The sequence below is a fragment of the Molothrus aeneus genome, chromosome 5 (assembly GCF_037042795.1).
Source record: "Molothrus aeneus isolate 106 chromosome 5, BPBGC_Maene_1.0, whole genome shotgun sequence".
Lineage (NCBI taxonomy): Eukaryota > Metazoa > Chordata > Aves > Passeriformes > Icteridae > Molothrus > Molothrus aeneus.
The window spans coordinates 70,146,820-70,162,330 of record NC_089650.1 but is presented as its reverse complement, the minus strand read 5'-3'; the positions used below and the strand labels follow the sequence as shown (position 1 = coordinate 70,162,330).

The 15,511-nt window shown below is 55.9% G+C and overlaps 1 protein-coding gene across 2 annotated transcripts in view; it reads left to right on the top strand.

The window, feature by feature from the left end:
* The window catches only part of PPP6R2 (protein phosphatase 6 regulatory subunit 2), a 64,029-nt gene extending 48,770 nt beyond the window's left edge, over window positions 1-15,259 (top strand). For both annotated transcript variants that reach the window (XM_066551101.1, XM_066551100.1), the window contains exons 13-24: window positions 207-322; window positions 1,121-1,206; window positions 1,500-1,580; window positions 1,917-2,014; window positions 3,904-3,961; window positions 4,722-4,849; window positions 5,699-5,856; window positions 7,876-8,029; window positions 8,391-8,479; window positions 8,927-9,113; window positions 13,571-13,717; window positions 14,383-15,259. In XM_066551101.1, coding sequence (XP_066407198.1) covers window positions 207-322; window positions 1,121-1,206; window positions 1,500-1,580; window positions 1,917-2,014; window positions 3,904-3,961; window positions 4,722-4,849; window positions 5,699-5,856; window positions 7,876-8,029; window positions 8,391-8,479; window positions 8,927-9,113; window positions 13,571-13,717; window positions 14,383-14,434 — 1,354 coding nt within the window. In that variant the 3' untranslated portion in view covers window positions 14,435-15,259. The remainder of the gene's footprint in view (window positions 1-206; window positions 323-1,120; window positions 1,207-1,499; window positions 1,581-1,916; window positions 2,015-3,903; window positions 3,962-4,721; window positions 4,850-5,698; window positions 5,857-7,875; window positions 8,030-8,390; window positions 8,480-8,926; window positions 9,114-13,570; window positions 13,718-14,382) is intronic.
* The last annotated feature ends 252 nt before the right edge of the window (window positions 15,260-15,511 follow it).

The following is a 15,511-nucleotide window of genomic DNA, read 5'->3' as shown; positions in this document are numbered from 1 at the left end:
CCTGGCTCTGTGGATATCCCAGTTCCGTGGGTATCCTGGTTCCATGGGTAACCTGGCTCTGTGGGCATCCTGGCTCTATGGGTATCCTGGCCCCGAGGGTGTCCCGGCTCCGAGGGTATCCCGGTTCCATGGGTGTCCTGGCTCTGTGGGTGTCCTGGCCCCGAGGGTGTCCCGGCTCTGTGGGTAGCGGCTGCTCTCTGTTCCAGGGCAGAGGGCGGCAGGAGGAGAGGGAACATGGGGCACCTGACCCGCATCGCCAACGCCGTGGTGCACAACATGGAGAAGGGGCCCATGCAGGCCCAGATCAGTGACTTCATCAAAGGTACCACCTCCTCCTCCTCCTCCTCCTTCTCCTTCTCCTTCTCCTTCTCCTCCTCCTCCTCCTTCTCCTTCACTTTTCACTGCTCTCCAGGGAAAAATAACCCTTGAGAGCTCCTGGGAGGGCTCACTGCAGGTATTTCCTCAAGATCCTTTCCCATTGGAAAGTGTTCCCAGGGAAATCCCACAATATGCCATCATTTAAAGTATGGTGAGACTCCATTTGGCTGCTCCTGGTTTTCACACAGTGAGGTTAAGATTGGACAGTGGGAGGAGTCCCTGTCATGGCAGGGGTGGCACTGGATGGGCTTTGAGGTCCCTTCCCACCCAACCCATTCCATGATTCCATGACTCTCTGAGGAAGAGACATGAGGTTGTGTCCCCAGATGTGCTCATCAGGGATATTCCCATTGCCAGACTGTGTCCATCCTGCCCTCACTGGATCCACTTGGAAAACTGGTTTTGTCCCATGGCTTTGGGTGGGAGGAAGGAAGATTTTCCATTTTCCACATTTTCCATCCCCACTGCTCAGCCCCTGCCGGGCTGGGAGGGGGTACAGCCGGGCAGTGACAATCTGGGGGCACAATCTTCTGCTCTTTTTTCCTTGTATTATTTCTCCATTTCCCTGCCTCAACCCTCAAGTTCTGCTCACCTTTGTGCTCCCAGTTGTGCTGGGCTGGGAGAGATGGGAGGGGAGGGCACCCCCAAGGTGAGAGAAGCTGTGAGTCCTCAGCCCGGGTGAGTCCCCAGGGAGTTCAGCTGGCTCAGAACTCCCATGGTTTCTGTGTCCCTTTTGTTCCAGAGTTGCCTGAGGACTGCAGGGGCAGGTGGGAGAGTTTTGTGGAGGAGACGCTGACGGAGACAAACCGGAGAAACACGGTGGATTTGGTGAGTTGGTCACTCCAGTGCCTGCTGGGCTTCCCCTCACAGAAGAAAGGGATATTCCTGGTTTTTCTCATTTTCCTTCTTTTGCTGAAGAACGCTTCAAGGCAGAGTAGAAAGCATTTCCATGAACGTGTTTCATAACAGTCCTTCAGCAGAGCTGATCTGTGGTGCTGAGCTGGTCCCTGGGATTCCTTGGGGCAGCACCTGCCTGGGCAGGAGTTTGGGCTTTGGTGGAACTGAAACATTGGAGCTTTTCCAGCTTTCCCTGGTTCCCTGACTGGTTTGTGCTTTCCCAGGTGAGCACCCACCACCTGCACTCCTCCAGCGAGGATGAGGACATTGAAAGTGCTTTTCCCAACGAGCTCACTCTCCAGCAGGTGAGTTGGGAACACCTGCACTAATTCCGGGAAACTCGCTGCTCCAGTTGCCTTTGGTCCATCCTGGTGTGGAGCAGCTTCCTGAACTCTGCTCCCAGTCTGTGTTCAGTTCCTTTGGGCTTTCCCAGAGCAGTTCCATGGCCTGGGATCCACCTGGGAGCAGGGCAGGAGGCATCAGGATGGGAATGCCTGTGTGACCCTGCTCTGGGAAGGGGTCAGAGTGCAGATTTCACACTCTTCCCTGGGATTTTAGTGTTTTCCTGGAGGAGCTCCCCTGACTGTTTCTGGAGTGTCTCTGAACACCCTGCTGATGGATTTTTTGGGATCCCTTCCCAGGCCTTCTCTGAGTACCAGATCCAGCAGATGACAGCCAATTTCGTGGATCAGTTTGGCTTCAATGACGAGGAGTTTGCAGACCAGGATGACAACATCAAGTGAGTCTGGGGGTGTTTGGTGGCAGCACCGAGTGAGTCTGGGGGTGATTGGCATTTCAGCCTCTTTGCATCCCATCCTCCCTCTGCTTCAGGTTTACAAATGAGCCTTGTTATCCCTCCTCAGGTTGTAAACAGCTCCTTGTTTTCCAGGAGCCCAGCCCGATCTCCAGAGCCAGGTGGAGAAGCAAGGAAAAGTATTCTTTCATTTCAAAGAGGGATATTTGAAATAAAGCAGGCAACTGTTGTCCAGCCCTGGTCTGGAATGAGTTTAAAGACAAAGCATGAGAGCAAACTCTGGGCAGTTAAACAGATCTTTTCCAAGGCATTAAATCCTTATTGGAAGGAGGAGTGAAGGGACAATGCTCTGATGGAATCCATGAAAATGCAGCCATTTTCCCCCTCCTGAGGAAGGGAGCAGGGATGATCAGGAGCAGTGGCATTTCAGGGAGACAGGGAAGGGGATTCAGTGTTACACAACTTGCTGAATCCAGAGCTTGGAATTCGCTGCTTTTACAGAATTCATTCAATCCCATTTAAGCTGCAGCTCATCCTCTCTCCTTAGAAATGTACCTAGCACTGGGATTATCCCAGTGGCCATAACAGTCCTGAAATTGGGACCAATTATGGAAAGAGCAGTGCTCCAGGGGATCCCAGTGCTCCTGGGTTTGTCTCCATCCCAGGAATTCCTTAGGATCCAAGGCAGCACTTCTGCCCTTCCCATCCAGTGTTTTTCCTGAGCCTCAGAGATGTCAGAAATTTGATAAGGCCAAAAAGTTCTAGAATAGAATCAGAATTGAAACGAACAGAAATTATTCTGTTCTACACATAATTTTTTAAAAATAAAATAAAATAAATAAAAGACTTTTCACTGCTGGCAAATACAGCCCCATGTGAGTGAGGGGCAGGGAGGAGTTAAATCCCTGTGGAGCTGCCCCAGGGACTTTGTGCCAGGTGTAAAATGAACATGAAACTGGAAAACGTCTGCCTGGCATGTTGTAGCTCTGTTTGTGATTGGAAAAGGAGAATGTCCTACAAAACCAGGAATATTCTGGGGGTGGTGCTTCCTGCCAGCTGTTTCCAGGTGGTGGACACTGGGCTGGAAGTGAATTGGAATATTTAAGGACTATCAGTCATGTGTCAATGTCCCTGCGATTGCAGGAGTGTTGAACAGGAGAGTCTTTCAAAGAAAATGACACTGGAAAAGCCATAGATCCATGAGTAGGGAGAGTGAGCTCTTCCTGAATCCAAATTCTGGGAATTGGGAATTTCTGGGCTTGCAGCACCCTCTGCTGTTCCCAGCAGGGCTCCCCTGCCTTGGACTGGGAATTGGGTCATCCGGGGATATTCACATCCTGGGATATTCACAGAACAGCACACCTTGGGCTTTGAGACTGAGATTCACAGAATCCCAGGGTCCCTGGGGCTGGACAAGCCCTCCCAGCCCATCCAGTCCCAGCTGTGCCCAATGCCCATCTTGTCCCCAGTCCAGAGCCCTGAGTGCCACCTCCAGGAATTCCTGGGACACCTCCAGGGATGGGCACTCCAAATTTCCCCTGCCAAGGCCTGAGCCCCTTTCCATGGGGAAATTCCTGCTGATTCCACCCTGAGGCTGCCCTGGCCCAGCCTGAGGCCGTTCCCTCTGCTCCTGTCCCTGTTCCCTGGAGCACAGCCCGACCCCCCCGGCTGTGCCCCAGGAATCCCCTCCAGTGCCCCCCCTGCCATGGGCAGGGAATGTTCTAGGCTGGAATAACCCTTCCCTCGTTGAGGGTACACCCTGGGCAGGAGTGGCTGTGCAGGGATCCCAGCCCAGGAGTGCCTCTGGCCCTGCTGCTGTCCCTCTGGGAAGCACGGGCCACTCCTGAGGCTCTTCCCTCCCTCCTCCCTCCCAGCGCTCCCTTCGACCGCATCGCCGAGATCAACTTCAACATCGATGCTGACGACGACAGCGTGAGTGGGGCTCTGGGCTGGGGCTGGGGTCAGGGTGCTGCTGCAAAGGTGCTGCAAAGGTGCTGCTTGCATGCTGACAGCAAAGCTTTGGGGGCTTTGGGCAATGCACAGGGGCCTGAGAGAGCTGGGCACTGCTGGCCCCTCAGGGCTTCCTGCCAGGGAATGTTCCCTCTGAGGCAGCACCCCTGGCACAGAGTCCCTGGCAGGGACACCTCCCACTGTCCCAGGCTGCTCCAGCCCCAGTGTCCAGCCTGGCCTGGGGCACTGCCAGGGATGCAGGGGCAGCCCCAGCTGCTCTGGCAATCCCAGCCCAGGCAGGAATTCCTCATTGCCAAGATCCCATCCCTGGCTGCCCTTTGGCACTGGGAGCCATTCCCTGGGTGCTGTCCCTGCAGGCCTTGGCCCCAGTCCCTCTGTAGCTCTCCTGGAGCCCCTTCAGGCCCTGCCAGGGGCTCTGAGATATCTCTGGATTCCTCTCCTGTCGAGGTGAACACCCCCAGCTCTCACAGCTTTAGGTCATCTTTCCAGACACAGATTGGGGAAGCATAGGCAGAGATGGATTTCTCATGGATCTAAACATTGCCAGGCTGTTCCTGGCCTTTCCTGGTTTGTTGCCCCAAAGCAAAGCAGCACCTGGACTGTGGTGGTCCCAGGGGATCCCAGCTCCTGAGCAAAGCTGGATTTGGTCAGCCCTGAGACTTGGGCTTAAAGCAGTATCTCCAGAGAACCTGTGGAAAGTGATTTCCCTTTGGTCCTGCAGCCCAACGCCTCCCTGTTTGAGGCCTGCTGCAACGAGCGCATCCAGCAGTTCGACGACAACGAGGAGGAGGAGGATATCTGGGAGGAGAAGGACATCTCCTACGCCACCCAGGTCAAGTCCAGGACACGGTAAGGTGAAAGCAGAGCTCTGATTTTCCCCCTGCTGCTGGGAATCTGCACATTTCAGTCCAGGCCAGGAGGAATTCCTTGGGTTTTGTGTCATTTTGGGGCTGTGAGGTTTTGTCTGACACAACCCTGAGCACTTTTCCCTGCCTCTTGTGCTGGGGGTTCTCCTGAACTGGAAACAGATCCAGTTCAAGGGAATTCATTAACAATGGGAACACCTAATTAATGAGTCTTCCATCAAACACATTAAAAACCCCCACCCTTAGTGTGAAACACTTGGAATTTGCTCCTTCTCTCATCCTTGGAGAGGAGGAGGAGGAGGAGGAGGAGGTGAGACGGAGGGGAGTGGGCAGAACATTCTTTCTCAGAACATTCAAATCAGAAAAGTGAGAACAAGAGGCCTCCCAGGGGCATCTTGGGCTTTGAAATAATTTTTCATCCCTTTGACAGAGCCACTCATTAAAATAAAGTTATTTCCATAATTCCCAATCTGCAGTGTGATCAAAGGAAACGGAGAAAACATCCAAGGCTTCCCTGTGTCCTTGCCAAGCATGAACAGCCTCAGGTCCTGCCTGGGCACAGGGTGGGCTCCACACCAGTGTCTGTCCCCTCTCTGAGCACTGGTTTGTGTGGTGTCCCCAGCCCTGGCTCTGTCCTGCACCTCCAGGGAATGCTGGCAGCAAAGCCCTCAGGAATCTGGGGGAATCCCTCTGAGCACCCACGATTGCCCTGAGCAGTTGGGGGAAATATTTTGGGGGAAGCAACCGTGGCAAAGGCTCTGGGCTGTTTCCCCAGGGACAGGGAGGAGGAGCTGAGGGGTCCAGGCGTGGCTCATTCCCAGTTCCCGTTCAGGTTTGGAGCCTCACAGACGTCAGAGAGCTCCAAGAGTGACCTGGAGAACGGGGACCACGACGGCAGCGTGGACTCAGAGGAGGAGGAGGAGCGGCCACCACCGCCCTCCCCACACAAGGGCAGCACCCCAGAGCAGAAGGACTCAGACTCCTGCCAAGGTACCGGGCTTGGGAGAGCATCCCTGGGGCTGCAGGGATCACAGCAGCACTCACACATTGCCAGCTCCTCTGGGCAATCCCCAGTTCCTCCTGGCCAGGGGAAACGGGAATGTCAGGGCTCACCTTGTGCCTCTGGAGTCTCTGGAGCTGCAGCCCTGCCCCAGTACGGCCCTTGTGTCAGGCAGCCCCACAGGGAGAATCCCAGGGAAAGGGTCCCTGCCCATGGCAGGACTTGGAATGAGAGGAGCTGTAAGGTCACCTCACACCCAAGCCATTCCATGGTTCTGTGGCTCCCTGAATCCCAGCTCCTTCAGTGCAAATCCCAATCAAAGCAGCAGTGCAGGGATGTGACCTGAACTCTTCCCATCCCAGGACAGGAGTTGTGTGCCCACCTTTGCCAGGTGTCTCCACACCCTCATCCCTGCCTGTTCTCCTGCTTTTCCAGCTGTGCTTTGCCTGTGGCAAACCCATCCCTACAGTGACTGGAGCAGGAGTGCAGAGGGACTGGCTTTTCCTGGAATCCCAGGAATGGGTTTGGGTAGAAAGGGATTTCAAAGCCCCTCCAGTGCCACCCTGTCATGGCAGGGCCACCTCCCACTGTCCCAGGCTGCTCCAGCCCCAGTGTCCAGCCTGGCCTGGGGCACTGCCAGGGATGCAGGGGCAGCCCCAGCTGCTCTGGCAATTCCAGCCCAGCCCCTGCTCACCCTCCCAGACAGGAATTGCTTCCTAAGACCCCGTCTAAACCTGGGGCTGGAAGCCATTCCCTGTGTCCTGTCCCTCCAGGCCCCTGTACATTGTCTTTTTCCATTTTGTCTGCTCCCTTCAGGTGTTTTCACAACTCTCTGTGTAAATGACACCATGAGAATGCTGGACACACATGGTGCTGTCAGCAGAACAATTCCAAGGGACAAAACACTTTCCCAACCATCCATTTTTCCATGCTTTTTGAGTTCTATACCATTTTTTTCTCTGGGTGCTGCCTTTGTGTTGTCACTCTGAGCACCAGGCAGGATTATCCCAGGTTCCTGCTCTCTGCACCCCTTTGGAAGTGTCAGATAATTCCAGTCCATTGGGAAGAACCAGTATGAACCTTCTGGTTCCAGTGGGCTCTCTGTGTGGCAGCCCAGTCACCCTCTGCAGATTCAGTTGGAATTTGGGATCACTTTTGGGGATACAGCCTCGAGGGGCCTCTCCTGCCTGGTTCTGTTCCTGCAGAGCTCTGCAATCCTCCCTTTTCCCTGGGGAAAGCTAAGGAAAAATGCTATTCCAAAGATGGGATTTGTAGGACTGGAAGTTGGAAGTGGGACTAGAAGTGGAAGGAGGTTCTGGAGGAGGAATTGTCCAGGACTGTGAAAAAAGCAGTGGGTGATTTTTAGGATCTTAAATATTGGAGTCCATTGATCAGTTCTTTACCTGAAACCCAACCATTGGAGATGGAGATGGGACCTTTTGGCAGGGAACTGAGGGACTTGGAGCTGGGAATCACTGGCTTGGGGGATGAAGCCACCCCTGGTGTCATTTGTCTCCACGGGTGCCTCTCCTGGGGATAAACATCTGCAGAGAGATTTCTGTGGGACACAGGCGGGTGGGGAAGGAGGGCCCTGGGATGGGTCCCTGTGTCCCTGGGATCCCAAGGATGTTCCTGGGATGCATTGGGATGTCCCTGGGATGCCCCTGGGATCCCAAGGATGTTCCTGGCCTGGGTTGCTGTGTCCCTGGCATGTCCCTGGCATGTTCCTGGGATGGGTTACTGTGTCCCTGGGATCCCAGGGGTGCTCCTGGGCTGGATTACTATGTCCCTGTGATCCCTTGGGTGCAGTTGGGATGTCCCTGGGATCCCTGGGATGTTCCTGGGATGGGTTGCTGTGTCCCTGGGATCCCTGGGATGTTCCTCGGCTGGGTTGCTGTGTTCCTGGGATCCCTGGCATGTCCCTGGCATGTCCCTGGCTGCCTGCAGTGTCCCTGGGGTGCTCCTGGCTGGCTGAGGCCGGGCTGGCACCCAGGCTGTGGTGTCCCTAGGGGCTGGCTGGACGGCCGTGTTCGAGCCCGCGGGCCCCACGCCGCCCGTGGCCATGGACGTGGGCTCCAGCGTGTGGGACTCGGCCGCCCCGCAGAGCAGCGCCCCGGAGGAGAAGGGCTGGGCCAAGTTCACAGACTTCCAGCCTTTCTGCTGGTAAGAGCCACGGAATCCCAGCTCCCCTGGGGCTTGGGAACCGGGCAGTATTTGGGGTACGTTTTGATGGAGTGCCTGGCTGCAATCCTTTCTTCTTCCCCTTCCCATCGCTTCCCTTTTATTGTTTAATGCTGTCTGATGATCCTGGATCAGGGCTCCTTTGTGCTTCCCAGTGCTCCTGACTGGGGTGGGACACAGCCCCGCTTTCTGTGTCCTCACTGGGGTAGAAAACCAGGAAATAAGGTTTAGAGAAATTCACAGTAGTGATGGGAAGGAAGAGCAGGGCTGGTGGCTGCTCCTGGGGCTGTTGGGAGGCTCTGGGATGATCCTGGCTCCGTGCTCAGGGCTCTTCCCTCCCCAGCTCCGAGTCCGGCCCTCGCTGCAGCTCCCCCGTGGACACCGAGAGTGGCGGCACCGACGGGACCCCGGCGCAGGGCCAGGACAAGAACTGTGAGTGACACTGGGCCACACGGGGAGCTCTCAGCCCCTGGGAACTCTGCATGGAGCCCCTGGGGCAGGAGAAACCTCCCTGCAGGGCCCCTGCTCTGAGCATTCCCTGCGGGGTCAGTGAGCGAAACAAAGGCAGACAACCCCAGGGTTTGTTGGGACAGTGTCAGCAGGGAAGGGATGGAGCTGCAGTGGGTTGGAACTGATATCACAGGCACACTTCATTTATCCCTGGAAGTGTCCCAGGCCAGGCTGGACGGGGCTGGCAGCACTCTGGGACAGTGGAAGGTGTCCCTGCCCATGGTGGCACTGAGTGGGCTTTGAGATCCTTCCCACCCAACCCATCCCACGATCCCCAGACCATCTGCAGTGGTTGCAGGCCCTGTTTGACCCCTCGGGCTGGTCCAGGCAGCTTTCCCGAGGTTCCAGTGTGGGCTCTTCCTCCCCCAGCCAGCACTGCTGCCTCTCCCTGTGTGTGGAACGCGTGTGGGACGCGCAAGGCACCGCTGGTGGCCTTGGACAGCAGCTCCTCGGGCAGCTCCGAGAGCGACGACGACGACGACGACAAGGCCAAGGCTGGCACAGAATCCACGGCCACGGCACAGGAGCCCGGCAAGGACAGGGCAGCTCCCTCCAGGTGGGAAGGGATCTGCGTGGGCTGGGATGGCCCCACGTGGCTCCAGTGTCCCTTCTCCTGTGGGCTCCATGTCCCCGTATCCCCTGGGAGCAGGTCCTGCCCTGGCATGGCGCAGGGGGGCTGAGGGACATATTTAGCACACGGTTATTCCAAGGAAGGGTTGGGGCTCCTTTGGGCCACTCCAGTGTCACAGGAGCATCTCTGTCCCCATCCTTTGAGCCACTCCAGTGTCACAGGAGCATCTCTGTCCCTGTCCTTTGGGTGCTCCAGTGTCACAGGAGCATCTCTGTCCCTGTCCTTTGGGCCACTCCAGTGTCACAGGAGAATCTCTGTCCCCATCCTTTGGGTGCTCCAGTGTCAGAGGAGCATCTCTGTCCCTGTCCTTTGGGCCCCTCCAGTGTCACAGGAGAATCTCTGTCCCCATCCTTTGGGTGCTCCAGTGTCACAGGAGCATCTCTGTCCCTGTCCTTTGGGCCCCTCCAGTGTCACAGGAGAATCTCTGTCCCCGTCCTTTGAGCCACTCCAGTGTCACAGGAGCATCTCTGTCCCCATCCTTTGGGCCACTCCAGTGTCACAGGAGCATCTCTGTCCCCATCCTTTGGGCCACTCCAGTGTCACAGGAGCATCTCTGTCCCTGTCCTTTGGGCACTCCAGTGTCACAGGAGCATCTCTGTCCCCATCCTTTGGGCACTCCAGTGTCACAGGAGCGTCTCTGTCCCCATCCTTTGAGCCACTCCAGTGTCACAGGAGCACCTCTGTCCCTGTCCTTTGGGCCACTCCAGTGTCACAGGAGCATCTCTGTCCCCGTCCTTTGAGCCACTCCAGTGTCACAGGAGCACCTCTGTCCCTGTCCTTTGGGCACTCCAGTGTCACAGGAGCATCTCTGTCCCTGTCCTTTGGGCACTCCAGTGTCACAGGAGCGTCTCTGTCCCCATCCTTTGAGCCACTCCAGTGTCACAGGAGCGTCTCTGTCCCCATCCTTTGGGCCACTCCAGTGTCACAGGAGCATCTCTGTCCCTGTCCTTTGGGCCACTCCAGTGTCACAGGAGCATCTCTGTCCCCATCCTTTGAGCCACTCCAGTGTCACAGGAGCGTCTCTGTCCATGATCTGGGATCAGACCCGGGGCAGGATCTGGGTAGGATCGCTCGGAAAAGAAGAGTAAAGGCTCCCAGGGGATCCTCCTGCAGCCATGGGGGGAAGGTTTAACCCACTCAGGTTCTTGTTTTCCCCAAAGTCATTCAATAATAAAAGCACCAGGAAAGGCTGGAGCAGATGCAGGGATTGGGCAGATTTGTAAGAGTTGGATCCTCAATCCAGCCTGCTCCAATCACAGGGGATGAGCTGCTGCCCAGCCCAGTCAGCATCTGCTGCATCCACAGAGATTTTACTCAGTTCTAAGATTCTGAGGTTTTTCCTCATACTCTTCCATGGATTTCCTTGTGTTTTTTACCTGAGTCCTTGGGTTTGTGCACCTGACTCAGGACCAGGAGTTTCCTTCAGCAATGCTTGGTGACAGTTTGGGGTCATCCCTGGGTGTGCTCAGCCAGCAGCAGCTCCTGGGGGCCTGGGGCTGGGAAACCACTGGGATTGCAGAATTCCCTGGAATTAGGGCAGGAGTTATCCCAGTGTCTGTTAGGTTGGAAGCAGCTTATTCTGAGAAATGCATTAATTGTGATAATTACGTTAATTCTGATAAATACGGTTGATTTTGATAAATGCATTAATTCTGATAAATGCAGTTAATTTGGATAAATGGATTCATTTTGATAAACACAGTTAATTTTGATACGTTTCAGTTTGATAAATGCATTAGTTCTGAGAAATGCATTAATTCTGATAAATGCACTCTCTGTGCCTGGGAAAGGCCTGGCTGTGGCTTGGTGGGAAGCAGAGGGTGTGGGAAGGCACAGCAGTTCCAGCTGTGCTGAAAGCAGCCTCTCCTTATCTTGGATTGTGTGGAGTTGGATCCATTGGATCTGATCCAAAGGGTGCTCCAGGTGCTTTTCCTGCCCTGGCCCATGGTGTGGGCACAGCAGGACCTTGCCTGGGGCTGGTTGGGTTCCCAGTAGGATCGGGGAATGTCCTAAACTGGACTCACAGGGTTGTTGGCCCAACTGCCCAGGACAGCCCAACAATCCCAGAGTTGTCCAGACGTTCCTGGGGCTCTGGAGCCGTGCCCATTCCCTGGGGAGCTGTTCCAGTGCCCAGCACCCTCTGGAGGAAGAGCCTTTCCTGATACCGCACCTAACCCTCCCTGACCCAGCTCCAGCTCTTCCTGTTCCTGTGTCCATCTTCCTTGAGGTGTTCTCACCTCTTCCCTGCTTTCCTGGCGGGAGGGAAGTGTTTGTTCCTGGTTTGGCACATGGGGAATGTTTTCCTCTCCAGACAAGTGTCCGTAGCACATTCCATAGGGACGAAGCTTCCCAAACCTGCCTGCCTTTGCCTGCCTGCTGATTCCAGTGTGGCAAAGAGCACCCAGGGCTGAGAGCAAAGAGCACCCTGACAGGTGCCTGTGGCTCTCCACAGCTGTGTCCATGGCCAGAGATCCCAGGGGGAGCTGTGGGAGGACAGGGGCGGTGCCACAGCTGGGACTGGAGCTGCTCCGGGCCTGGGCTTCCAGTGGGAATCACCACCCAGAGCCCTCGCAGTGTCCTCAGCTCTCCCAGACCACTCTGCCTGCAGTGGGAATGTCCATTTCTTACCACATTCCTTAATGATTCCAGGGAAATCAGGAACATTTTGGAGTCATTCTGTGGGTTGTGACTCTCTTCCAAGCACTTCCCCAAAACCTGCACCAAACCCCATTCCTGTTGCTGTAGGGGCAGTTTTTCCATCCCCTTGTGCCCCTGGAATAACTGGAATCCACACAGGGATCTCTGATTCTCCTTGGAGCTGCTCAGGGACTCAGGGTTTTCCTTCCCCTTGTCCCTGGAATCCACGTTGGAGGTCTTTTATCCTTGGAGCTGCCCAAGGCCTCTGTGGATTCCATGGAGAACCAGATGTTGCAGTCCAGTGAATCCTCCAGATGTTCCACCCTCTGTGAGCCCCATCCCAGCTCCCAGCGGGATCCTTAGGGAGATGCAGCTCAGGAATTGCTCTCAGCTCCCCAGTTTGGATCCCGCTGCCCAGGGAGGTTTGGGGTCCCACCTCAGGGGTGTCCAGGGGACAACAGGACATCCCACACAAACTCCTTGTTTGGGTTGTGTCACCCCTGGGTGACCAGGGATGTGTGTCCAGCTGGGATTTTCCAGGAGCCCAGGGAAGGCAGAGAAATTCCTGAGCCCCCATGGGTGCTCAGGTAACTCTGGAATCCTCCTGCCCTGGGAACTTCAGGGACTGGGCTTCAGATATTTCTCTCTGAGCCATGGAAATGTTGAGCTCCAGTTTTTTGTGTGGGAAGTGGTTTTTTCCAGTGACATTCCTGGGAACACAGCTCCATCCGTGTCTCTCCAAGGTGTATTTTGGTACTTCTGAGGAGCTTGTGAGCCTGGAGAAAAGGGAATGTTTGGATCTCATTATTCCTCATTCTAATGTTTTTTTTCAAGAGAAGTGCTCCAGAAATAGAACCTCAGTCTCCAGTCTCCATCACATGTCCAATTATCCAGCTGGGATTATTTTATTCCATAAACTCCCCCAGAGCCAGTGACAGGATTCAGCTCAGCCATCTCCAGCTTTTCTCCCTTTTGTGGAGGTTTGCTCTGGGAGAGAGGGAGAAAGAATTGTTCTGGATGGAAACTGGGAAGAAAACATTCCTGGGGCAGCTCATCCTCTGCCTTGGAAGCCAAAAAATGGGATGTGCACAGAACTCCCTTCTCCAGCTGCAAATCTGGGTGGGTTTATTCCAAACAAGAGATTGAGAGGGTTTGCTCCTGCAGTTCTCCTTTCCCAGGATTTGAGCTTTGGTTGTTGGTGCCTCACTGGGGACATTGTCCCTCAGGTGGCACATCCATGGTCCCTGGAGTGTCTTCAGCATGTTTGGATTCTGGACATCCAATCCCTGGGGGTCTTCCTCCATGGGGTTTTAGGATCTACCCCTAAACCCAGGATTTTCTGGGTGTCCCAGAAGCCTGAGGAGCCCCTTGGGCAGAGCCTGTGGAGCAGAGCAGGGTCTGTGTCCGTGCCCGAGCAGAGGGGGCTGTGCCATCCCAGCAATGGCAGTTGGAATGGTGCTTTGGGAGCTCTCAGACTGGACTTGCAGCAGGAGTTGGGAATGCCTCTCTCCAGGAGCTGTTCTGGTGTGTCCTGTTGGGTTTGGCACCTGGAGCCTCCAGGATGTGCCCGCTGATTTGAATCCCAGCTTATTGCCAGTTCTCATTCCCAATGGGATCTTCAGGCCTGTGTGAGGAGAGCAGGAGGAATTTTGTTTTCCCCATTGGAATTTGAACCCCATTCCAGCCCCATTCCTGCTTTTCCCGTGGGCTGAGCTCCACTGACGCGTCCCTGCCCTCTCCCGCAGTGGCTCTGACGGAAAGGCTCCGGAGACGCTTCCCGCGGCTGACGCCAGCGCCCCCCGAGCCCGGAACAGCGCGGCCACGCACACGGACGGGCACCAGAGAGCGGCCACTGCTGTCACAACTGCCACAGAAACGGCCACGAGAGACAGGTGAGGCCACAATCCTGGCATGGCTGGGTGGGAAGGGACCCCAGAGCCCCTGCAGTGCCAGCCCTGCCGTGGCAGGGACACCTCCCAGTGTCCCAGGCTGCTCCAGCCCCAGTGTCCAGCCTGGCCTGGGGCACTGCCAGGGATGCAGGGGCAGCCCCAGCTGCTCTGGCAATTCCAGCCCAGCCAGGAATTCCTCATTGCCAAGATCCCATCCCTGGCTGCCCTCTGGCACTGGGAGCCATTCCCTGGGTGCTGTCCCTGCAGGCCTTGGCCCCAGCCCCTCTGCAGCTCTCCTGGAGCCCCTGCAGGCCCTGCCAGGGGCTCTGAGCTCTCTCTGACTGAGCATTCCTAACTCAGCCTGCCCTCGAGTTGGAGGTGCCCCATCCCTCTGATCACCTTGGAAGGGGTTGGAAATAGAGAGCTTTTAGGTCTGTTCCCACCCAGGCCATTCCCTGATTCCATGTTGATTTTCCCTGTAATATTCCATGAGGCACTGGGGGAGTTTCTCCACAGGGAGCTGAGAGCACCTCACTGCACAGACAGAGCACAACTGGGGGGGGGCTCAGGTCCCAGCAGAAGGGCGTTCCCAGGAGGAATGAGGGCAGCGTTGGGAGCTCTCCTGGCCTGTGCCATGTCCCTAAGGCTGCTCCCTGGTGTCCCTGCAGGAGTGACGAGGCCTTGCCCTGCGCCGAAGCCACGTTGAACGGCCCCGCTTGATGCCGCCGCCGCCCTGGGACGTGTGTGAGCCAGGCCAGGCTGCTCCCTGGTGATGCAATTTGTCAATTCTTTTTTTTTTTTTTTCATTTTAATTTTATTTTTTAATAAATGCTGCATTGATGAGAGCGAGCTGGCGTTCAGGACCAGACACGCAGATCCAACAGCACCGATCCGTTCGGAAAGACACTCGGCATTGTCGAAATGTAGCATTGAGTTCAGTCCTCACGGGAATGACAGGCTCTTCCCAAGCCTTCTGCCTGATTTGAGTTGTCCCCTTCCCCGTGCCCCTGGTTTTTGTTTTGGATTTGGGGTTCAGTGCTGTTTTCCCAGTGTTATTGCACACAGTATTCAGCTTCTCTTGGGAAGGTAGCAGGTCCAGCGGCGGCCGGGGCCAGCGCACAAATCCCGCAGCCGTGTGACCAAAGTTCCTGATGGAGCTGTCCTCGGGCAGCCTTTGCACCGCTTTGTAGAGCAATAAAGCCTTACCAGAAACATTTCACAGGAGAGGAGGAATGCCAACACTTCCGTGGGGGGAGCAGGGAGGGCTTGGATTGGGTTGGCAGGGCCGAGGCCGGGGCTGTCCCCGGCCGGAGCTGGGGAGTGACGCTGAGGCCCGGCTGTCCAGGGAACGGGATGTCCCTGCATTCCAGCGCTGCTCCGGGCTCTCCATGGACACGTGCTGGATCAGGGCAGGGGCTGGGGCAGAGGTGGCCTCTCCTGCCAATGTCCGTGCTGGCCGCAGGGGACCCTGCCCACGAGGAGGTGACCAGGGCTTTGCTGGCTTTTTGGAGACTGAATTAATGTATTTGCAAATGATGATGGAAAGCCTTTTTCTGTTTGTTTTGTTCTGTTTTTAAAGTTTTTAATGGATGCAGGAACAGCAACACTTTTGCACTTTGTACCTGGTGATGACAGCGTTGGGGAAGGGCATGGGAGAGCCCTGGGGGACATCCGGATCCCTCAGGGGGGATGGGAGAGCAGGGCCAGGTGAAGGGAGCACCTGGAGCTGGGATATGGCATGTGGGACATGGGATATGGGATGTGCCCAGGCTGGAGCTCACTGCCAGCCCAGCCTGG